Genomic DNA, 23,429 nt, shown 5'->3' with positions numbered 1-23,429 from the left:
ACTGTTTTCCTGAATGCATCACAACTGTAGAATAAATTCAGAGCTGGGGGAATAGTAAGTGCTACCATTGTTAATATTTTATCGTAACAGTCTGTGCTCAATTTGAAAAGGAGAAAAGTTGTACTGCATTGGGCTACCAAATACCTTTGTGCCCTGGTTCCTTGCAGAGTCCACTGGTGCTTATTAGGCAAATGGTTGACTGTGTCTGTACATGTGTGTCTATACATGTGACTGGCTTTAAAATGGTGTGCTGCCTGAGGAGGTTTGGAAAGAAAGGCAAAGAAATCTTTGAATAACCTGAGGAGTGCTAAGATACTCAGTGCTGTTGCCTTTCTTGTGACTTGAAAGAATAGTTGGTGCTAATTCTGAGGGTGTTGTCTTGAAATAGTCATCCATGGCTTTTTCTTCAGATAGCCTAGTGCCCTGGGAGCCAGTCAAGTTAAGGTTGTTCTTGTGTTTGCAGGACTAGCAGTTGTCTTTCAAGAATAAATCAGTAAAACTTACTATTATTTAAAAAAAAGTAATGGTTCTCTACTAAATTTGTACTGAAGAATCTTAAAGCCCTTTCAGAATTAGGTTGTTGTTTCCTGTGTCTGATTCTCTTGCTTGTTTTTAATCAGTTACTGCCATTCAGTTGATGCTGTGTGCAACTGCAGAGGAGCTCCGCAGGATTTACGTGCCTTTGTTCGGTGGTGTGGCGTCTTTATCCCTCCTGAGTTCCTGTGTTTTAGATTTATGGGAAGGATGATGTGAGAAGCGGGAATGTAATCTGTGTGTTGAGCCATTCCGTATTTCTTCTATTTAATATCTGGTCTCAGCATGTGAAAACTCTGAAGCCAAATTATTCCATCTGTGGTATTGGCAGTGGAGCAGAATGGGATCCTTTTTCGTGAAGTGGATTATGTGGCTGTGAAAGGCAGCTTTGAGGAGTGCAACAACGCCTGGTGGAAACAATTTGGCTTAATTAAGGGCTTCTGAACTGAAAATCAGGAACCTGAATGCACACGCTTCATTGCCTGTGGAAGTGGGGTACAGCGCTTCTCCCAGATCTCACTCAGCATGTGAAAAGAGACAGATGATGAAGAGGAAAGCCCTTTTCCTGGCACTGTCTGTTGACTTGAAATTCTGTTGCAGCAGGCTAATTACTAATAAAAATAAATAAATAGATATCCCCATTCAGAAGGTTTATGTAGGGGGAGTTTGGAAGAGAATCATCAAGAATGTGGCATCTTCCTGATCCCAGTTTGGCACTTCAGACATGTGGATGTTAGATCCCATCTTTCAGTGTAATGTATCTGTGGTACCTTTGATTAATTAACAGGTCTCCAATGGCAGTATTTTGGGAGTACTGATGAGTCATAAGACAATGATACATAATTAAGGTTTGCTGTTCCACCAGAGGAACTTCAAACCTTCACTTCAGGAATAATGGTTAATTAGTTGAAATGGCTTCTGTTGGAAGGTAATAGAATCGGTTGGAGAGCTAGTTCATTAAATAAAGGATAATCAATAAATTAAAGGGTAATTAAGTATCTTATAATGACCACAACACATTTCATACTTTTAAAATAAAAATCTGCTTGTGAAAGTGTATTTCTTCTTGCAGGGCAAGCCAGTACAAATTCTGAAAATAATTAAAATGTATCAAGTGTGGAAGCTGAAAAACAGATTCTTCTTTTTGCACATACTAGCAAATCTAGAAAAAATACTTCAAATTATATAGGGCAGAGTCCCAAAGGATTGTAAAGCTCTTTCCTCCTTTAAGAGTAGTTGCCACCTAATAGCAGAGGTCCAAAAATTCTAGTTTTAATTTCAGTTTCACTACATTTCCTCATGGGAAATACATATGTATTCTGCTTTCTGTCCTGAATAGTTCAGTTTCTTTGTAGTTGTATTGTTGATGATAATAAGCACATAAGTAGAGGAGCAATACCAAAGTCTATATTGTAGAGAGGGTTCATTCTTATATCAGAACAGTTGTGCCAGATATTTTGAATGAAGAATTTCTTTCCGTCAGCTAGATTCACCTTATCCTGGAGTTTTCCCTCATGGAAGAAACAGATTTCTACACAAGGTTATAGGCCATTGTCTGTAAGAACTGCTTCTTCCATGTATTTCATGTGGAAGAACAGAAAGATAAATAGTTCCAGATTATGCGTTTTGGGTTTTTTTTCCTTACAGAAGTACTTCTATTTAATCAAGTTAAAATTGTTTGCATGTATATATTCAAAATGAGAATGAAAGAACAATATTCTGTGGGGGTTGGAGGGGAACCCAGCCTAATACTGATGTTTTCTTTTTCTTTCCTTCTTTCTTTCCCTACTACCATCCTTCAATCAATACTTGACCACGCAGGTTTTAAATGCAAGTTTACCAGTACCTGATGTTAGTGAAGACAATTTGAAGCATGATGCCTCACCACAGGAGCCACTGCAGCTGGAAGCTGTTACAGCATCTACGGAACTGGATGGGCAGCAGCCAGAGGTGGCTTCACCCCTCCAAGAACCACCCAGAGAGCAAACAGAATCGCCTGGAACAAATGGTAAGTAAAAACCTGTGTTCAGTGGACATATCATAGAGGCCTGTGTGCTAAATGGGATGAGAAGTAGAAATGGGGCTTGATTAGCTGTCTGCTACTGAACAGGTATTACTCAAGTGATCTGTTGTTGCTCAAGTGCTTCTAGGGCACTGTTTCATGGGAGACGTTTTCTCTGTAGGAGAGTTCAGATGACAGATGGCTTGTGGACTGAAGCTGTCGGTGTCAGTGGTGGAGATGCTCACCTGTTCCCCCTTAGGGGTAGTTCTCAGCTCTGAGTGCCTCTGCTTGTCTGCTGCCCATCTCCTGACCATCCACCTGTAGGAACAGCTCAGTTTCCACTTCTCGTGTTAGGAGTTCCTGCTGCATAGGCTTGTCCGTTCCTTCATAAGGCAGAAATCCTTTTATGTTAATTCATTAGTGATATTAATGATAAAATATTTTGAGTGCATAGGAAGGGACAGGCTGCTAATCTGTTGGTTTTACCTTGATTAAAGTTTCCCTTCCTACAGCTTTTCATTGGATTTGCATTTTGACCACAAAACCTTTCTCATCATAGGCATCCCTGTGTGTTCTCTCTTGGGAATGTCTCCCTTGCCTTGCTGCATGGTCAGGACCTGCTGTTCTTTCTCCTGTGTGATCTGGCAGCCCACCTTTCCTGCTCTCATCAGCCTCTTCTTGCTTCCCTCAGTTCCTGTTCACAGGTGTGCGTTGAGAGATCTGCTTCGGCAGTCCTGCTGCCTGCTGACTTTTTGGCAGGATGGCAAGAGGGAAGGATAGTTTTCAGTCAGAGCAGGCATCTAATGTTGGAGAGCAGGGAAGGGATGGGGACAGGGTAAATGAGGCACTATCTTCAGTGTCAGCCTGTAGAGCAGCTTAAGGCATGTGTGTACTTCAGGGTAACCATTGGTATATTCTAGGGTTTGAATCCTGGTAAAAGCAATTCTTTTTCATGTCTTTAGATTAATTGCTATAATGCTATTATCCCAATAGAAGGCTACCAATTTTATTCTAAGCTATTGTGCCTTTTTTTTTTTTTTTTTTTTTTTTTAAATCATATCAGTAGGGGCTTTTGACATTATAAAAATGGGATGGAGCTTGTTTTATCTTTCATGAAACTCTGCTTCTCTAAAATTTTACTCTTAAGCGGACAGGGATGGGAGGAGGATACTCACGAAACAGAGTCATAAAGGAAGAGAAAATACCTGATGTTTGAAGTAGTGTCAGAAGATTTCATGTTGGTATTTAGCTTCTGGATCAAGTGAAAAAAAAGGCCTTTAAAAGGGCATGAGTTTCAAGTTAATAGTCAAAGATTGTAATTATTTTTTGTCATCCTGGGTTGTAGTTTCAGTTACAGAAATCACATTACTAGGATATGTAATGAAGAGGTGAGAAGCTCCCTCTGAGTGCAGATAATTACATGTGACCAGTTGCATGGCATGATGTGAACATAACACAGCATTAGGAATTTGGATTTGAGTAGCCTGAAAAGCCATGGCTTTGTTTTGAGAATAATCTCTCATGTTGCTTGTGTGATATTCCTATTGTAATCTTGTCTTGTTAGACAAAATCGTGTAATTTTGTCAGTCTTGTCAGTGGAGCCAAGTCTACATGGTAGCATTATTTATGTGAAAGGGAAAACAGTTCTGTGTGTTTGCTCTTGAAGTAAAAAACCCATTAATGGAGGTGATGCGGCATGTATTTGCTGGTAACGATAGCTGAAAATGACATCATCTATAGAGGCAAATAAAACTTGCCCAGTCAAGCACTGAAAAGAGTCCTTCAAGTAAAGGCTGTGTTCAGGTGTTCGTAACTGTTTGTGTCCACTTGTCTGGGCCTTAGAGAGCCTGGCCCACCTCATCTGTCCTTAGGCAGATGAATAAAGGTGGAGAAGAGGTATCTCTTAGTTGCTCCATGCAGAGAAATCTTTCCACATAGAAAAATGTTCCATTTTAGTGCTGCACTTCATGTTCTCCAGTCATTGTTTATTCCACCTTGCTTGCAAGTCTATAAACTTAGGAGTAAAGCATTGTGACACCAAGCACCGAAACAGCACAAGTGTTTGCCTACAGTAAAGGAGTATTTATGATTAAAGGGTTTTTGGGTGGGTTGGTTCTCACCATCATTATTTGAATCTTGCATTCAGAAGACCATTTGAGAGATGACCTAGACTTATTAAAGTTGCCACTGTAAGATTAAATTAACCAGAAATTCTGGTAAATTGGCTGGGAAGTTGGTTCTGAGAGTCAGAGATGAAGGCTCAAGTATCATCAGAACTTCGGAGGTATTCAACATAATCAATTCTAATCAAAATAGAAATAGTGTCGCTATAATAGGAGGACACCTGTATTAGATACTGAGCCTTTACATTTTATCATATTGCATCCCTTTTTTACTATCAGTGGGAGCATTAAATTAATATACTACAAGTATCTGGAGTAACACGTTTATGAAACTCTTGACAGCAGAATTTGACGCAATTTATAAGTAATTAGGTTGTAGAGAATGCCAATTTAAAAACCCCTCCAAACAAATGAAAACAAAACAAAAAAAATAAACCAACCCCACAGTAACAGGCAAAGGCACAGATATTTCGGTGTGGAAAAACAGAAGTGTTTTGTATGGTTTTGTTTATGAGGGGTAAAATCCTTGGGGTTTTAACCAGCATCTTTTGAGGCTGGGTCTGGATGCTTTGTGGGAAGCTGCATCGGGAAGGCATTACGACAGCGGGAACTGAAGCGGGCGCCTGGTTCGAAAGCGGCAGCCGGCGCCTCTTCCCTTCGGGACAGAGGGAGATAAAGGCTCGAAGCGGCAGTTCCGAGACGGAGCCTTTGAGGCACCACGCTTGTGCCGGCCAGCGGTGGGAAGAGCCGGGCGGGCTGGGGGCGGTCCCGGGCGGGGCCCAGGGCTGTCCGGGCCGCGGGGAGCGGCCGTGGGGCGCGGGGCAGAGCCAGCCAGCCCTCCGACAGGCAGAGTTCCATCAGGCAGCCTCTCCGTCAGCCGTCCATTCGTCCGGCCAGCCCGGTGCCGGGGGCTGGAAGCGCCGCTGCCGCCCGTCCGCCTCCCTCGCTGCCGTCGGCTGGGGCTGCCCCGCGCCCCTGGGAGGAACCTCGGAGAAGGGGGTTCGTGGTGTCAGTGTGGCTTCAGCCATGCTGGGGACAGTGACGATGGCGGGTAAGGCGGTTGGCTCTCTCTGGGCTCAGCAGCATCGCGGGGCTGCGGCGGTGCTCCGCTGCCGGAGAGCCTCCGGGGCCCCGAGCCCCCAGGGTTACAGACTCTGGATTTCCTGGCAGGGCGTTACGAGTTAAAAGGTCTGGCTTAAGTATTTTTATCTCAGTGAGAACCTCTTCCAAGCGAAGGTTGCTGAGACTTCAGGAAGTCTCATACCGCCTCAATCGGACGTTCGATGTGATCCGAGGCTTTATGAATGTGGAGGTGCTAACTGGGTGTTTTTCTGCAGGACGGGGCTATGACCTGGTATCCGAAATTGAGGAACAGAAAAAAAGGTAGTGATCGCACTGATGATGCTATTTGACATTAATCAAGCAGTAAGGCAGTAAAATACCTTAAGAGCTAAACTTGGTGAAATTGGAGGACTAGCATCGTTTATATGTTGTAAAAATACTTGCATGAGAGAAATGAAGCTGTTACTCCATTGCTGTTTTATCTTAATGAAGCAAAATTCAGAGGGGATTAGCACCGTGGCAAGGGAGTGTCTGTGTGTATGGGGAGCAGTGGGTTCCCAGCCTGCAGTACCAACAATTCCATGCTGTGTGTGCTGAACTCCACACATCTTACTTGAGGAATTAGCACACAAGCCACTGAAGCTGAGAGCTAATACTGTAAACTAATTGGGCTTTCTGAAAAGATGAGTTTTGGAGGAGCAAAGAATTAAAAGAAAAAAACATTATCGTGCAGTGCTGGGTTTGGACAAACGTATGTCTTTCTCTGGGAGACAAAGTGGCATTATGAAGTTCAAACAAACCCGTTTATTTTGTGTTTTTCTCCTAAAGATAGCTAATTTGCATCGGAATTTCTCTCAGATGATGTATGGCTCTAGCTATCTAGGAAATCTTTTTCATTGTATTAATAATTACTCTCTTGTATATTGTTTGCTAGAGCCAGTGAACGAGTTCAACAAATAGGGGGAGTTTATTCATGCAAAATACTTTAACTTTACAATACATGTCGACAACAAAGCCTGTAGAAGTGCGGCTCCATTTGGAGCGGGCTCTGGGGAGGACTGTACGTGATTTGAATCAGTGAGTAGTGGAGGAGATATCCTACTGCAGTTTACAATAGGGTTTTCATTAAACTCTATGTTTAATGAGCTTATCACATGCTGAGACTTTTTCCTCAAGGGTTCTCTATTTTTTTTATTTCCTTTTATTTTTAGCAATTAAAGGTTAAACTGTTTTTCAAAAGCAATGTCTTTATAGGTTTGCACAGTTTGATCATTTGAGGTTTTCCTTATTTAATAATTCCTGTGGAAGAACCTTGGATTTTCACTGCAGCACAGCTGCTTCTATAGTGCATTTTGCAAGAACCGCATTTAGCGTGTAGTATGTGTTACCATTTCTTGGAAGGGACAGAGTACCTCTGCTTGTTGGTATGCAGAAGTGTATTAAGCTGTCATGTGTCTAATTAGTGCAGATGCAGCTTCATCTCCTTTGTGGCGAGTTTGTGATGTTTACATTAGTCTTTGTGGTCGTGTTGATAAAGAAAAAATTTCAATCTGCTTTTCATTGTTCATTAATCATTAGGGGTTCTCAAAAATGTCCCAGCTTTTACTGGCCCGTATTGCTTATCCCATCCTTGTTGCTAATGGAGCAATGAATTTTTTTTCCCCTCAAATACCCAAGTGCTAGGGTTGCATCTATCTTACGCTTGGTGAATGAACTTTATTTTAAGAAGCAGAACCAAGTCACTGAATGTGAGATGTGGACAGCATGTCTAACCATGAAATTTCATAAATATTTGTAGCGTGCTGGTTTGGTTCCCAAACAGAGCAGCTGTGCTGGTCTGAGAGCAGTTTATTATTGTGAACGTATTTAATGAAGAATTTTTAACTACAGCAACTGTATCCAAGCCATAGCTAATGGCCGTTCTGTCTTTAAAAGTCTTCTGTTTGTTTTTAAAGAACTATACTGTTTTCTGATTTTTAGTGCTGTTTGTTGAAACACTGAAATGAAAAAAGAAATATCTTAATCTTGAATAGATGAAATACATAACTTTTCCTGCTGGAATTTGAGAAGCTGGGCTCAGAATTGGAATTTGAGAAGCTCTGGGTTGGAGCAGAAAAGTACAGCTAAATCAAAATCTTCTGAATAAAGATTTTTGAGGAATATTAGAATGATACAGCAACACAGTGGAAATGATTGTGCGTTTGGGTTTGTTTGTTTCAGTTACTTTTCTATGATGTCATTTTCTGGGGATGCTGCTTTTGCTTTCTAAAGGAGCTCTAACCCATGGAAAATAATACATATTTTGCAGCTTTTTCCTTTTTTTCCGTTTTTAAAAATGAACACAAAAGTATGTGAGATTTTTAAACATAACTCTTCAGTTGCCACCGCAGTACCAGAGAACTGAAGACTAAATAGTTCTTGTTTCAAAAGCTTTGAAATAGCATCATGCTTGAAAAGCTCATGAATTGTGTGGATGCACGGTGAGATTTGGCATGCAAAAATCTCTGTAAGTCCTCTCCCATTATTTAATTATTCTGAAAGAACTTGCTCCCTGTGATGAACATGGCAAGTCAGTCCTTAGAAATAATTCAGTGAATAGAAGGGAGAAGGACATAGTATGTGTTTTCTATGGAAGAACTGTTTGTACATTGAAGTGGAAATAAATATGGTGTATAGTAGGGAAAGGAAGGAAGAATTTGTGAAAAATACATTGCTAAGAAGCCGCAATGTCACAGTCGTAGTTAAAAAAAATTAAATTGTTGGAAGGATAACACAATCATATTTCTGTGTTATTTTGTTACTGCGAAGTGAGTAGCGTGTTTGATTCATTAAACCAAACCTTCTGAAACTTGTGATTAAAAGAATCAGAATTTGTGGTATAATGCCCAGTTCATACACTCTGCAATGGAAACTTAAAAGCACAGGTTTTCTTTTTTTTTTTTTTAATGCTAAAGTGCTCAATTTCACAAGTAATTCCAAACAGCTACTTCATTCTAAATAAATCTGTTCAGAGTAGGTTTTTCATAGATACTGTAATTTCAAGATGTGCTTTGGTTTTTAATTACTCACCTGTATCTGTTTTTATCCTTTCATTGTCATTCAATGTTTCTAATGATAATTAGAAGAATTGTGCAGTTAAGAGAAAACGGCATTTGACAAATACAAGCTTGGTTCAGATTTTCTTTTAACTGCCTTCTGTTTGTGTCATGAATTTTAGAGCAGTAGCTGGTGGCTTGTTGTTTGTTTGTGGGTTTTTTTTTTCTTTTGTATGTTGTATTTGTAGCAAATCTAGACACAATGGAGGCAAATTCTTGTAAAATACGCCTTCAGCCTCATGGCTGCAGCATTTGCTTTTGCTCATGTGAACGTAGTGAGAGAATTGTGTATGTGACCAAAAGCACAATTTGGCCCTAAACACTGAATAAATGAAAACAGCACAAAGTCCTCTGGAGCCTTGCAGCGGCCAGAGGAGTTTGTGAGGTGGGCGCAGGGTGTGTGTGTCACATTCATCTGAGAGATTGAGAATGTTGGGAATTCATGGAAAAAATCCAGCGCCGTGCTGCAAATCCTTAGGGGGAAAAGTCAACCAACTCCAGATGTTGAGATGGTTGACTTCGAGCACATGAAGTGCTGTGGATTTAACTCTTGCAGTCAGAGTGCTTTTTTAAAACTCTTTGGCAGCTACCAGGGGAGAAACACATTTTCACTTTTGAAGAGAGATGAGAGCTGGGAGCAGTTAGGTTGCACTGCCAACAATGTCTGTCAGACTGCAAAAAGAAGAGTTTTATTTATTCATTTTATTTTTAATGGGATGAGACAGGAATTCAGTCATTCTGAAAATACTAATTTTCCAACATCTGATCAGCATGCTCCTGATAAAATAGAAATAAATTCTTACCATGGACTAAGTACCTATGAAATTGTGAAATCAAGCACCTTTGAATCCTTTAGACTGTCAGTTTTGAAAGTTTCTTTCAGAATAAAACAGAACACTTGTGGTTATTAAAACACAGGCAGCACCTTGAGTCAATTAAAAATGTTTGAAAGGTTAGCTGGTGTGTAAGCAGTTAAAATAGACTTTCAGTGTTGGTCCTTAGCCACAGTGGATTTAAACAGCAAAGTGTATCAATTTTATGATATCACCCAGATCTTTATCGCCTCCTCTAGGTATATTTTTGTTATATTCTGTTCCTTGGCTAGCACATGGCTGGTAAAGTACAGCCCTGATCACGAGAGACCTAAGGAAATATTATACCTATCAGTATTTTACTATTATTTGTTTTGTTTTGATTTCTGGTAGCTGTTTTGATGAGTCTGTCTGGTGTTTCTTAAAGGTGCTTTCAAAATCAATGAATTAATTCAGAAAGTGCTGGTTGTCTTGCCAGAACACCTGTGGTAGTGACACGCTACAGAACTCTGACCAACAATGCCTTGTGTAAGTAACTTCCAAACCTTTCCAAGTGGAGCTGCTCACAGCTTGCTTTGCGTTCAGAATTGCACTGACAGTGTTTGGGCACTGCAGTGTCATTAATAAAAACTTCAATATAGAATCCAACTGCTAAATATTAAGTTCCGGGTGTATATGTTGTGAAAAGTACAGCTTGGATATTCGTGGCACTGGAGTCTTGTCACAAAACAGTGGCAGACTCCTGGCAACATGGAGGCAAATTTCCTGAATGGCACCTCTCTCCTCAAATGCTGAGGAAGGGCATCAGAATTTCATTTTTAAAGAATCTTCCAGGGTTTTAAAATGCTAAAGGAGGAGACAAAGTAGAGACTGGGTGCAACAGCAGTAAGGTCACTTAACAGCTGACACTGGAATGTTATCTTGCAGATGGAATACCTTCTGGACAGGTTAAATCCTTTTGTGAAATTGAAGGGGTAGTGCTTGAGCTAGGTCTGTAAGTGTATCCTCTGTGCACCATGAGGGAGAGATGGAAGTGTGATGGGTTGTAGCATAGCTGCCACTTCAGACTGGTGTTAGTGTCTGTCAGTAGGTCAATATTTCTGTTAGTTCTTCCTTTTGCACTGTGTTTAGTGAAGTGTTGCAAGGTAAGGTGTCTGCTGGACGGACTCACAAGGAAGACCTAATTACTGTCAGCTTGATGTAATAGTTTTGAAAGCTTATCACTGCATCTAAACTCTCTGTTCTCTATTTTTATGTTTGCATTTGCTATCTCAATGCATACCCCTACCTGCAGAGTCACAGCTCTTTTCACCTGCAGAACATTTTAGAGAGACATAGTCTTTATCCTAGGGTGTTATAAACACATCATTTTATAAACTCAATAAGCAAAAACCCTTTGAATGCTATCTTAAGAGATGCATTTATATACTAGTTTTACATCTTATCTCTCTTTGGAAATGGAGTGCCTCATTTATTAATATTCTTTATCATTCTTCTCTTACAGTAATCCCATTTATCTCTAATACCTGAAACTCACCTTAAACACTGAATTTACACTAAACACCAAATTTAGGAATAAATAAAAAAAAGAAATGTCATCTATTTACAATTTTTTTTAAAACTCAGGATTTTTGATAATGAAGGGGCATGCATTCCTAGGGAGTGTTTGCAGGATGAAAGGTGAGCCCATACAAATCTATGTCTCTGGCTGCTCAGCAGTCCCAAGTGCCTTCTGACTTCTCCACTCCCTTCTGCCTTCCTGCACTTCTGCTCCTTCCCACTTATACCCAGCATTCCCCACTTGCTCTCAGCCCTGTATTTCAGTCTACCTTTATCTAACTCATGGAGATCTTCCTGTGACTAACAAGAGTAAGCACATTGGCATTAATGCAGGGCTGAGACAAACAGAAAGACTCTATAGACCTTGTTTGCCGCAGAGGTGCTAAGAAGCCTGGCTCATGAGCAAATTTTTATTCAATGTTAAATGATCAGTGTTTAGCTTCATAGCTGGTTAAGCCAGAAGAATCATTTATAGTGTAAACAAGCTGAAGAGTATATTAAAGTACCTGTTACTAAATAATTACAAAATATGTGATGTTTTGAAGATAGTCTTTGAAGAAGTGCCTCTAACTTTGTGAATTCCCATTAAGCCTTAGATAGTTTTCTGTTAAATTACATAATTTTATGGAAATGACAAGGACTTTATTTCCAGACCTAGGAATAAATGAACACAGATACAAAAGGTGGTTCCCTGACTTTATCCTTGCACAGTCTCAACATACAACTAAATAAACAAAATGTAATGTTTGGTTGATAAGAGTTGTTTTGCTTGTGGAGTGTTCTGGTGTTTGCAAGAGGTATATTACCAATGGACTAAAAGTTCTGGCTTCTTTAGAAAAATGTCTCTTTTGTCTTACCATTCTCCCTCTTAAAATGGCTCAGTTCACACATCTCTGGTCTAAAATGTTCAGGGAGTTAGCATGCTAGCAGGGGTCAGGCTTTTAATTGAATTAGGAGTTAACAATTGACGCAAATAATATTAAACTGTTAGATAAAGGAAAAAACAAAAAGCTTTGCTTATATTGACTGAGAAATAACAAGAAGTAGGCTGCTGATAGTGAAACATGATTTGCCCTCTACATAGTAATTAGGAGCCAGTATCCTTGTAGATTTTGTTTTGCTTATTGTGTAGTTAGTTCCAGCCTTACCTAGACCGCATTGTCTGTGTGCTTCTGAAGAAGCAGCCCTTCCTAAAGGGGGAATCAGGCAAGAGGCTGTGAGGGACCTCTGGAGATCAGGTGTTCCAGCAAAGCAGTGCCAGCTGCAGAATCAGAGACAACTTAAAGGTGGTTCAAATAAAAACCAAATCACTTCAGGGAATTTGATGATCACATACTTTTTAAAGCGTTCTCCTCCTGCCTCTGGGCATTGAAGTAGCACATATACAGCTTAAAAGAAAGGGACCATGCCTTCTTCTAGGGCGTTGCTGTTCAACATTGAATCTTTTTGAATAATTTTATTTTTTAATCTTGGTACTCCGACAAGAGAAGAGTACGTTCCTTCATGGCCTTGCACTTAAACCTGTTGCACGAAATCAAGGGTCAAGAATAATATTAAACTGAAATCCCGGCAGCATCCAAGCCCAAGAGTCATTTGGTGTCTTGAATATGCCATAGATTTAATTTACATGCCAGTCTGTGAACTTGAGTAGTTCATGGCCAGAGGGAGCAGTAATACTTAAATTGTCCCAGCAAGACTGAGAGGGGGATTGCCAGTGACCTGAAGGAACTGTCCTCAAAGGAAAGATAATGCAAACTGACATGTGAGCAGTGGAGGATTTTACCTTCTTGTATAGTAACAACCTCATTCATTTTAAGCAGCGTGGACTTGCTGTAGATGTGTAACTGTTTTGTAGGGGTTTTCAGAAAAACAGGTAATTTTCCGTGGGCGTTTTCACATCTTATTATTCTTTAGGGACAGAGCTGTAAAATAAACTGTCTCTTTTTGTCATCATTTTAGGTCAACAGGCTTTTTTGTTTTGTTTATTTGCAGGGTTTTTTTGCTCGTTGGGTTTCCTCAGATGTGTCTGTCTGCATGGAAATGTCTATTGAGCTTTGCTTCAGGAATAATTGCATATATTATTCCGTATAGTCTGTGATGGAAATATTTTTTTTTTCTTACTTTAAGTTTGCCTTAAAGTAAAAAAAACAAAAACAAAAAAAACCACAAAGCAAACAAACCACACAAAAAGAACTGCAAAATCAGGGAATAGAATAAGAGAATATAAGCTTGAAAGGTGCATTTGCAAATAAATGTTGGGAAGAACTGTACAGTGATACAAAGAAGGAAAATAATTATAGTAATGATAGAACAAAACCTAGTTCTTAAAAAGGTACTAGTATCTTTTTTGTATTATGTTATATAAAGGTATAATATAACATTAAATTGAGAAAGGAATTAACTGGGGTTTTGTTGTTGTTTAAACAGTTGGACAAGCAGAACATTCCAGTGTTACTTTGAAGGAAGACTCTGAAACTATGGAGACAATTCCATCTGACTCAAGCACCAAGGATGGTGTAGATGCTGAGAAAGAGGATGCTCATTCAATTAAGCAGTTGCCGGCTTTGGAAGAAGCTGCAGACGACCAGGTGTCAGAGCCACAGTCTTATGATTTAGGTTTTAAAAAGGTTTTTAGATTTGTTGGGTTCAGGTTCACTGTGAAGAAGGAAAAGACAGGAAAATCGGAACCAGTTCAGCTGCTTACTGTAAAAAAGGAAACACAGGCCCCTGAAGGAGCTGATGATCAAAAAGAAGTCGTCTCAGAAGAAACAGCAGTGCCTGAGGATGTACTCCCTGCAGAAGACAATACCAAAGATACACTGAAAAATGAAAAAACAGAAGATGAATCTCCTAAAATACCAGAAGCAAATGAGATTTGTTCTCAGCCAGCTGCCTTAGCCACTGAAACTGCATCGCCATTAAGAAAACTTTTTACTCAAGGATGGACTGGATTTAGAAAAAAGAAGAGTTTTAGGAAGCCTAAAGAAGATGAACAACAGTCTCCTGTGAAAGAAGAGGAGCAAGAAAAAGAGGGGACAACATTAACAACTGAAACCAGTGAAAAGGAGGAGAAACCTGAGTCTGAGAAGCAAGATGAAGTGAGGAGTGTGACAGCAGTAACTACTGAAGCACAGGAGAAGGAGCAAACTGAAGGTGAAATGCAGGAGTCAGAAAAGACTGTGGCAGCCATAGGAGTAGAAGGAAGTGAAAAGGAAGAGGTGGTCAAGCATGATGAGCAGGGACAAAAAGAGGACCTAGCAGCAGTAGCTGTAAAAGAAAGTGCAGAGGGAAAAAAAGATGAAGATGATCAAGAAAGAAAACTGGTGGAAGTCTCAGAAGATCTTGGTAAAGAGGAAGAAAAAACTGAAGAAGGAGAGAAAGAAAATGAGGTGACAGAGAAACCACTAAAAACAAAGTCAGTGGTACCTCTTGTCACTGACAGTGTGAATGGAGAATTGAAAACATCCTCAGAAGTCCTGCCTGTGGGAGAAAAACTGGAGTCCATGGAAAAGTGTGAAATAGATGACAGAACTGAAATAGCCTCTGAAGAGACACTTGAAACAGGATCTCTGGCAATGGAAGTTTCTAGTGAACAGCTTAAAAAATCGGAAGGAAGAGAAGGCAATAAACCCGCTCTACTTGGGAAAGAGGCATTGGATGAAAAAACAGAGGAAGCAGAATTGAAAATGTCACCCACAGCAGAAGATGTTGCACAGGGAGAAGCTCTGGATAGAACCACAGAGAAGAAAGAAAGCAAAGAACATGAAACAAAGTCAACTCTGAGTGCTTCTGAATTGAAGTCCTTTTCTACTTCTGAACATTCAGTTGACGCAGAGGATCATCAACAGTCAGTTAAACCCACTGATGAAGGACTACAGGGAATACCTGGCACCGATACAATTGATGCTGACAAACCAGATGAAACAACCATGGAAATAACTTCTGAAGAGGCAGCTGAAAAGAGGCCTCCAGAAGGTATCACAAATGAAGCGGAACTCCTGTCTTCTCAAGAAAAGACTAAACTACAAGGCAGCCCTTTAAAGAAACTCTTTACAGGTACTGGGTTGAAGAAACTGTCTGGAAAGAAGCAGAAAGGTAAAAGAGAAGAATCTAAGTCAGGGGAACAGGGTGAACCAATTCAGCACTTATCAGATTCCCCAGACAGCCCAGAGGAACAAAAGGGGGAGAGTTCTGCTTCTTCTCCTGAGGAGATGAATGAAATTCCCTCTTTAGAAAAACCTGCAGATGGAATGCAGGTCACTGAAAATGAAGATGCCACAATTCCAGATGTGGAGCGAAAAAGAGAAACTGTTACACCTTGGGCATCATTTAAAAAGATGGTGACTCCCAAGAAACGTGTCAGGCGGCCTTCTGAAAGCGATAAAGAAGAAGAAATTGATAAGACAAAGAGTGTTGCAGTATCTGCAACTGAAAATGTTGTTGATGAAAATCAGGAAGAAATAAAAGAAAATGGGATTGACCAGAAGCCAGAGAAAATTACAGAAGAGCCTAAAAGAAAGGTTGACACCTCTGTGTCCTGGGAAGCTTTTATATGTGTAGGTTCTTCAAAGAAGAGAGCCAGGAAGTCATCATCATCTGATGAGGAAAGCCAAAAAGTAGAAGAGTCTGGACAGAGCAAAGAGACAGCAACAGATGCAGTTCTTACCAGCTCTCAAGAGAGTGATCAAGGACAGGGGAATTCTTCCCCAGAGCAAGCTGGAAGCCCATCCGAAAGTGAAGGTATTTCAACATGGGAATCATTTAAAAGGTTAGTTACTCCAAGACGGAGATCTAAAACCAGAATGGAAGAGAAGACCGAAGACTCTGTTGTGGGATCTAGCCTGGAGCATTCAACATCGGATGGTGAGCCTGGAAAAGATGAATTGTGGGTTCCATTTAGAAAACTGATGCCTGGACGCAGGAAGAAAAAGTCAGATGGAAAGCCAGAACCAGCTCATCTTAAACAAGCAAGAGAAGACATGACAGAAACAGCTGAAGAAGATTCTGATATTCCAGCTGTTGTTCCTTTGTCTGAATATGAAGCAGCAGAACAGGAGAAAATGGAAGCCCAACGTGTGAAGGATGCTGAAGTGATGAGAGAAGGCACCTCAGAGGAAGAGAGAGCAGAAAAGTTAGAGGAGACCCTAAGAATGGAACAAGGATCTGGAGGGCTGGTGCATGCAGTTGCTGTTTCTGTTGTGGAAGAGGAAAGGGCAGTGAGCAGCATTGAGGAAAGGTCACCATCGTGGATATCTGCTGCTCTGGCAGAGTGCATTGAGCAAGCAAGAGAAGAGGAAGAGAAAGAAACTCGAAAAACGGCTGAACTGGGTGTTACTGTGGAGGATGCAGTGGTAGCTGCTAAGACAGTGCCAGAGACTAGAAAGGATGTAAGTGATGACACCACAGCAAGTGAGCTGGAGCTAACCTCAGAAGCAGTGACTGCTCTGGAGACAGCAGAAGCTTCCTGTGCTGAAGAAACAATGGAAGTGTCCCTTGCCGAGGAGACAACTGAGATGGTTTCTGCTGTTTCACAGTTGTTAGAAACCCCAGATACTACAGAGGAAGCTACACCTGTTCAAGAAGTAGAGGCCACTGAACAAAATTTGAAAGACTTGGACAAGCAGACACAAAAAGTTCTTCATGAAGTTGCTGAAAGAGTAAAATCAGATGTAGCACAGCTGGTTAGTGAAAGAGCCGTGACAGAAACTATAATTACAACAGTACAGGGACCGGAGTCAGAAGTGAAAGGCGATGCTAAAGATGGGAATATTGTAGGCCAGGAAGCTGTTTTGCTTGAGCAGTCCTTGGAAAAAGAACACAAAGAGGATGGCCCCCAGCCCCAGCAAAGTGCAGGGACCATTCAGGGCCAAAACAGAGTTGAAGAGAGTGTTTTACCTGAAGGCTCAGAGAAAAGTGAAATACCTTCTCCGATGGAAGAAAGCACAGAAGGACATGAAAATGTAGAGGTATTGAGAGATGAAAGCCAGTGTCAGGCATATGAAAAAGCAGTTGTAGAAGACCATAAAGAAATAAATGAAGTGCAGAGGACAATAGAGGAACCTTTATCACATGACAAAGAGTTTCACAGCATCAAAGCCATCACTCCCAAGGAAGAGCTGTTTGCAAAGCAGGAGCCTTCAGAACAAGAGAAACTGCCCATAACAGAATTGACACTGGATGAGACAAGAGATAAATGTGCTCCAGAAGTAAAACCTGCAGTAAGTATTGCATATAACACAAAGGTTGATTTGTCAAAGAAAAAGTCAGCAAGTGTTAGATACTATACCTAGTTTAGAACCAGGCTGTGGGTATATTACTGTCAAGGACCTTCCTTGTGCTGCCTGAGACAACTGAAGTTCATTTCCAGTGAGAGACACACAGATACCTAGAAGCAGCAGGCACTGAAGCTTGTGTGCAGGGTGGGGTGGATGCAATGCCTGCAGAAATGGAGTAGGAGATGGTGTGCATGGATCCAGAGATACTGAAAAGGTTGCCATTAGGGCTCCTGCGCTTCACAGAGTGACTGAAGCACTGGGCACCTAAGATACAGATGTGATCCATGTGACACCATACACAGTGGATGTTGTTTTCAGTTGTAGGCAGAAATACAGGTGAAGCTGAGGTAGCTCTGCAAAGGGAGGACATGAAACAACACCACTACCTCCAGCTCCAAATGCCGCAGTTACTGCGGCTGGCACATTCCTACCTTCTTCCCTACCTCCTCATCTTCCTGGCTTAATCTTTGTTTCACATGCTGCCAGCTGTCCCTTCCTTTAATTAATTTTAAGGCTGCCCTGTGTTTAATGAGCTACATGTCCTCAGAAGCAACCCAGGCTGGGGTCTTGGTGAGCCACTAATCTCTGTGACATCACCTTGTGCTCTTCCTACAACTCTTGCCCTTTTGAGTGTTGTGGTTTTTCACCTAGAACATTGCTGGTCACTCCCTGCTTGTATGCTTTTTCACAGATCTCTTGCAATTCTCCACAGGTTCAGGACAAGACAGAGGATGAAATCTCATCCTTGGGGCTTACAGCTGAAGAGGCTGTGCAGCTTGAAGGAGAGGGCAGAATGCTCACTGTGGGACCAGAGTGCACAGAAGCAGTTGTCACTGTGGTCCCTGCTAAAAATGAAAAACAAGATGGCGTTCCTGACTCAGAAGAGCCAGTTTGTACTGAAGGAGTTCCTAGCAGGACACCTGCCTTGAGAGAGGAAGATGCTGTGCTCAATGGAGTAAAAAGCACAGAAGTCACTGTTCCTGAGGTTCCACTGCAGAGCAAGGGAAAAACCTCTGCCCTTCCTTCAAAAACAGTTGGCTCAGAAGCAGCTGTGGACTCTGTGCCCATCCTAGAGCCACAATGCACTGAAACCCACTCCAAGAGTGATGAAATCAAAGGTGGCAAAGTGGAAGGAGCTGTGCTCAAATCTGAAATGTGGGTGGAGAGCACTTCCACTTTTGCTGAGGCTCCTGTGCAGATTGAAGCAGATGGGACATCTGATTTAGCATCAGAATGCCCAGAGATTGTTGAAAATGGAAGTGCTGTTATTGCTGATACATATCCTAAGAAATGTGAAACACTTAGCAACTTGGCTGGAAAAGAGACTGTGGGAAAACAACAAGAACTTGTAGAAACCTTGAACTGTCAAGGCTTCCAGAAAGAGGATAAGAAAAATGAGCAATTGATGGAAGGAGCCAAAGAAGTATTTGAAGATGGAAAACGGGAAGCTGTGAGACATGATGAATGTTCAACTTCTGTCCAGCAAGAGGAAGGCTCTGACTCAGCCTCCCCACAGGCTGAAAGCTCCGGGGCTCTGAAAACACCTGTGGCTCCAGCAGCTGCAGCAGGTGGAGAGCACGTCATGGCAGAAACTGCGACACCCGCAGACATGACAGCCAAAACTGTACAGCCCTTGGCAACCACACCAGAGCAAATGGCTTCTGAAGAGGTCCCAGTTTCTACTCTTGACTGTTCAGGCTATGAGACTGCAGAGCTTGGTAGTGTGGAGGCACCCAAGCCTAGAGTAACTTGTGCTTCCATGAACGGAGTGTCAGAGGAGGGAGAGATGCCCCAGAGCACTGGGCAAGCCGAACACAATGGTATTCCTTCCAGTCACAGTCTGTCTCCCAGCCATCCGGAATTTCAGAAGCACGTTGTTCAGTCTGTGATTATAGAGTCCCAGAGTACCAAAGTTGTATTGAATGCCATCCAGTCAGCTGTTCACAAACTTGCAGAAACAGAAGAGTTGGCTGCCCTTGAGTTAGAGCAGAGCATTAACTCCATAGGGAAAAGCCCATCAGATACGATCGTACCTGAACTTCTGGGAAGTATGCAGGTAGATCAACAGCTTCCAGTAAAAGAGGAAGAGATAAGAAGTAAAGAACAGGAGCTCAAGCAACCAGAAATAGTGAAAACTGCTACCTTAACTGAGTCTGCAGAAATTCATGCAGCTGTGGAAAAAACAAAGGACATGCCTTTAACTTCTGAGATGCTGCAAGATGGACAAAGTCAGAATTCTTCAACAGTTGTGACAAGCCCTGAAGACATTTCAAGGGGAAGTGTGAGACTTCAGGAACCAGCACTAGAACAAAGTATTTCAGAAGATTCAACCAAAGACACCCTAGAGATACATGCACCAAAATTAAGGGAAAAAGAGGTTGGGTACATTACAGAAATCTCAGACCAACATACAGGACCGCAAACGTGCAGAGAAAGTGAAGAACAACCGTATCACCCACCAGTGGAAGATGGGAAAACACAAATGTGGGAGGATGACAGTTGCCAAGAAGGAACGTCTTGTGATAGACAAAGTCAGAACTCGGTGGCTCTGACGCCTTGAATGTAAGTAGCATTTTTTATTTATTTATTTATTTATAAGTAATTTATTTCTTTTTCTAAGGTAGTTCTGAGGATCTCTAAGCTGTTCTCTCTAATGTGTGGTGGTTTGCCTTGTTTTTAATTATTTTGCTGAAGGGCTACCCTCACTTCAGTGGCCTTGGACTGGGCCTATATTTTGGTGCGATATTTCTGGGAGGTAGAAAATGTACTTACCAGTTTTCCTAGGTAGGAACTCACATGATACATTTAATGTATGGGATTTAATATGCAAACACACTTTGTAGCAAAGGTCCTTTTAAAATCCTAAAGGATGTGAGTATTGCCTTCCATGGTAAACCTGGAGTGCCTCACGTACAAAGCTCTTCGCACTTCAGAGGAATTTGAATCAGAAATTTTAAGTATAATCTTTTCCTAGCGTGTATACTGCACTTCCTTCACTAAGTCATAAGACCTTTATCTCTGAGAACTGCTTGGGAAAAGATATTCTTGAGAAAGTAAGTTGTCATTACTAAATCTTTTTTGTTGTCATCTTTCTTTCAGATGTGCTAAGCATCCGTATGGCATTTGGAGAGATGCCAGTCCTAGAGAACAACTGACAATCCTGCCACAGAACCAGGAGCTTTATTCACTACCCTTTATTCTTGGATGTTAACATCTGTTCTTTTGAAGACCTCGCCTTGCCATTTGTGTTAAAAAAACAATGCCTTTAATATTGGCTGTGTCCGTATCTGTGTTCCATTTGAATGTCATTTGTCTCTGCCCAAAACAATTCATTAAGACTGGAGATGCACCACTGAGTGACTGGGCAGACCGCTAGAATTTTTGCCACAGTTATTATTGTCCCCTCATTTAATGTGTGTTCTGTCTGTCCAATCTCCTTGAATCCCTTCACTCGTCCCTGAACCCCCCTTCCTTCTTTCTGCAGTCTCTCATACCCCTCACATCTTTTCTAGCTGCCTTGATCTGACCTGTGAGTGGCTGTAGGTGCTACTCAGCTTGTGTGTGAGGGGGAAGAGAGGGGCTGACTGATGAGAACACATGAGACTTCTGGATATGTCTGTCAAACAGCAGGTACTGGATCACGCACAAATTGTTGAGCAAGGTGCTCAAGTTTGCTGCCTTTCAGTCCCATTCAGGTATCTCTGTCCATCTTTCAGTTGTATTTGTGCAGGCCTGATGTAGTCCGAAATTATTTCTACAGTGTGGCTTGAAAGGAGATGGAAAATACCCTTCCTCTGTTGTTCCAGACTTCAGGTCTCAGGACTGGACTGTAATGTATTGAATATTTATATGTATGTCTTAAACCCAGTTCTGATTTTAATGTAGAGCAATGATACTTCTGTACTGTTTAGGCATTCCCTTAAATGAATATTGTAGAGTAGCCTGGAGAGGCAATTGATACTATTGCAGTGGAAATTGGTAACATGTAGTTTCCTATTTATTGTTCCAGGTTTTTTCCCCCTGTAAAATCTCTCATAAAATTTGGCTGTCTTGCTTTGAATATTTATATGTATATCCTAAACCCAGTTCTGATTTTAATGTAGAACAATGATACTTCCAATGACCAAAGGAGAGCCCTGACCTGACCCACTGCTCACTTTTACTTGCAGCCCTTCCTGGTTTCTGAGGACCCTCCAGACACCATTTCACTGTCACCTTGTTCTTGTGGCACTGCCTTTGTACCTCGCCCCTCTCATTCCAAGCTCTGATCATTTCTGGTCACATCTGCCCCATCCAACCCGAAGCCTTTCCCTGCTCTACATTGTCTGACATCTTTCCTGCATACACACTTCCTCCTTTTCCAACCCCTGCCTGAACTGTTTTCCCACCATACCATTCTCTGAAATTCTCCCCACTCCAGACAATCCTGTCTTTTCTGAGACAGGAGTAGGAAAGAGGAAGAGGACTTGGTAATGAGTTCTGCCTTGAATTGCAAAAAGCTGATGAGAACTTTGGGGTACTGAGGTCTTAAAAACCTTCATGAAAGGTGGATTGAACTGACAACCCCTGAGACTAGAATGAGCAGGGTGATAAAAAGATGCTTAGAAGCCCCAAGACTGAGAGTCCTGGGATGTCTGTCCCCAACAGGAATTGATCCTCTCCTTTGTTGTTTACATTAAAATCAAACAAGGGGTACAAGTCAGTACTTTCAGCTCTGATTTCTGCAGTGAAGGTTACAGATCGCACGTTGTGAAGCCAATGCCCATCGAGTTGAACAATAGCTCACGCTCATACCTGTATAGTAATTTATTTTAAAGTCAACTTTAGTGTGCAAATGCTCTTGTTACGGCAGGTGCTGGCCTCTCCTCGGGGCTGCATGTCCAGCAAGCGATGTGACTGATTGCACTGGTGTGATTGCACCATCTGGTAGCTGCCCTGTGTGGAAGCATCAAAAGATTTTTCCTTACCTCAGAGCGAATGATATAAATATTTAAAGCCAAACAATGTGGTTTCAAACAATCCAGTCTGTCTCTGTCCACCACTAGCGGCAGCTTTCCCCCATAGCTTTGGGCAATTCCAAAAACCTAGGTTGATTTCCACACGTTTAGGTTGGCTTGCAAGGTAATGATGCTCTTAACACCACCTCACAAGTGCAAACTTGGCTGAATTTGTACAAACTGTATACCTATGTACCTTAAGCCATATTGCAATAACTGCAGCAGGTAAAATAACAAAAGCATGACCTGTGTAATCTGATTCTTACGTTTGTAGCTCCAAAGCTGTTAATAATATGTAAAGTTACTTCTTGTCTGAACCTCATTTAAATAAAGCTAGCTTTACCACAATGTAAATTGTCTGTTGGTAGTAACTGAGCAGGCAAGGGCTTTTAACTTGCCTGTTTTCTCCATTAATCCAGGGCCTATGTAAGCAATGCAACAAACCTAACTATAAAACAAATACAAAAGCTTCTTTTTATAACTGACAGCTAAAGAAACCTGCTGCACCCAAAACCACGCTAATGGTGCAAGGGAGCATGTCTCCACAAAAAGATACTACTTTGTTCCAGTGTATTGCTTTGGCCTCTGAAACTCTCCTTTGAGACTGTGACTTCTGGCTTGTGCTTAAAGGCTTGAAGCTTTCTCTAATCCAATGTATTGGGTTACCAAATTTGATTTTGTGTTCTTAAGGTAGATTTTCATTGATAAATAAAGTGCAACTACAAATTTGTTCTAACCTGTGTATTGTGGTGGGTTTTTTTTCAGCTTGTTTAGTGTAAATTATTTTCTGATGGTTGCTTCATCTTCAGGGAGTTAGGTTTGCTCCTGAGAATTCATTTGTTGTTGACTGACGTTCAGCTTTTGATGTGAATTAAAGAAGATAATTACAGAATTAAACTATGGTTTGGCTCTAAGTTTCAATAAAATATGCATACGTCAGAAGAAGTAGTAAGAATAAGGTTCTCCAGA

At 41.3% G+C, this 23,429-nt stretch overlaps 1 protein-coding gene across 4 annotated transcripts in view; it reads left to right on the top strand.

Annotated features, from left to right (window-relative positions):
* AKAP12 (A-kinase anchoring protein 12) overlaps positions 1-23,196 on the top strand; it is a 30,467-nt gene extending 7,271 nt beyond the window's left edge. Inside the window, exons 2-5 of one of the 4 annotated variants that reach the window (XM_039568755.1) lie at positions 2,356-2,542; positions 13,616-17,406; positions 18,176-20,025; positions 20,563-23,196. In XM_039568755.1, the coding sequence (XP_039424689.1) occupies positions 2,356-2,542; positions 13,616-17,406; positions 18,176-20,023 (5,826 nt within the window). In that variant the 3' untranslated portion in view covers positions 20,024-20,025; positions 20,563-23,196. Of the gene's footprint in view, positions 1-2,355; positions 2,543-5,472; positions 5,711-5,996; positions 6,043-10,080; positions 10,157-13,615; positions 17,407-18,175; positions 20,026-20,562 lie in introns of those variants that run through there. The other 3 variants (XM_010400917.4, XM_019289539.3, XM_019289545.3) reach the window with 3 other exon arrangements.
* The last annotated feature ends 233 nt before the right edge of the window (positions 23,197-23,429 follow it).

Source organism: Corvus cornix, chromosome 3 (assembly GCF_000738735.6).
Source record: "Corvus cornix cornix isolate S_Up_H32 chromosome 3, ASM73873v5, whole genome shotgun sequence".
Taxonomy (NCBI): Eukaryota; Metazoa; Chordata; class Aves; order Passeriformes; family Corvidae; genus Corvus; species Corvus cornix.
The sequence above is the reverse complement of the archived record's forward strand: the minus strand, read 5'-3'. Positions and strand labels throughout refer to the sequence as shown.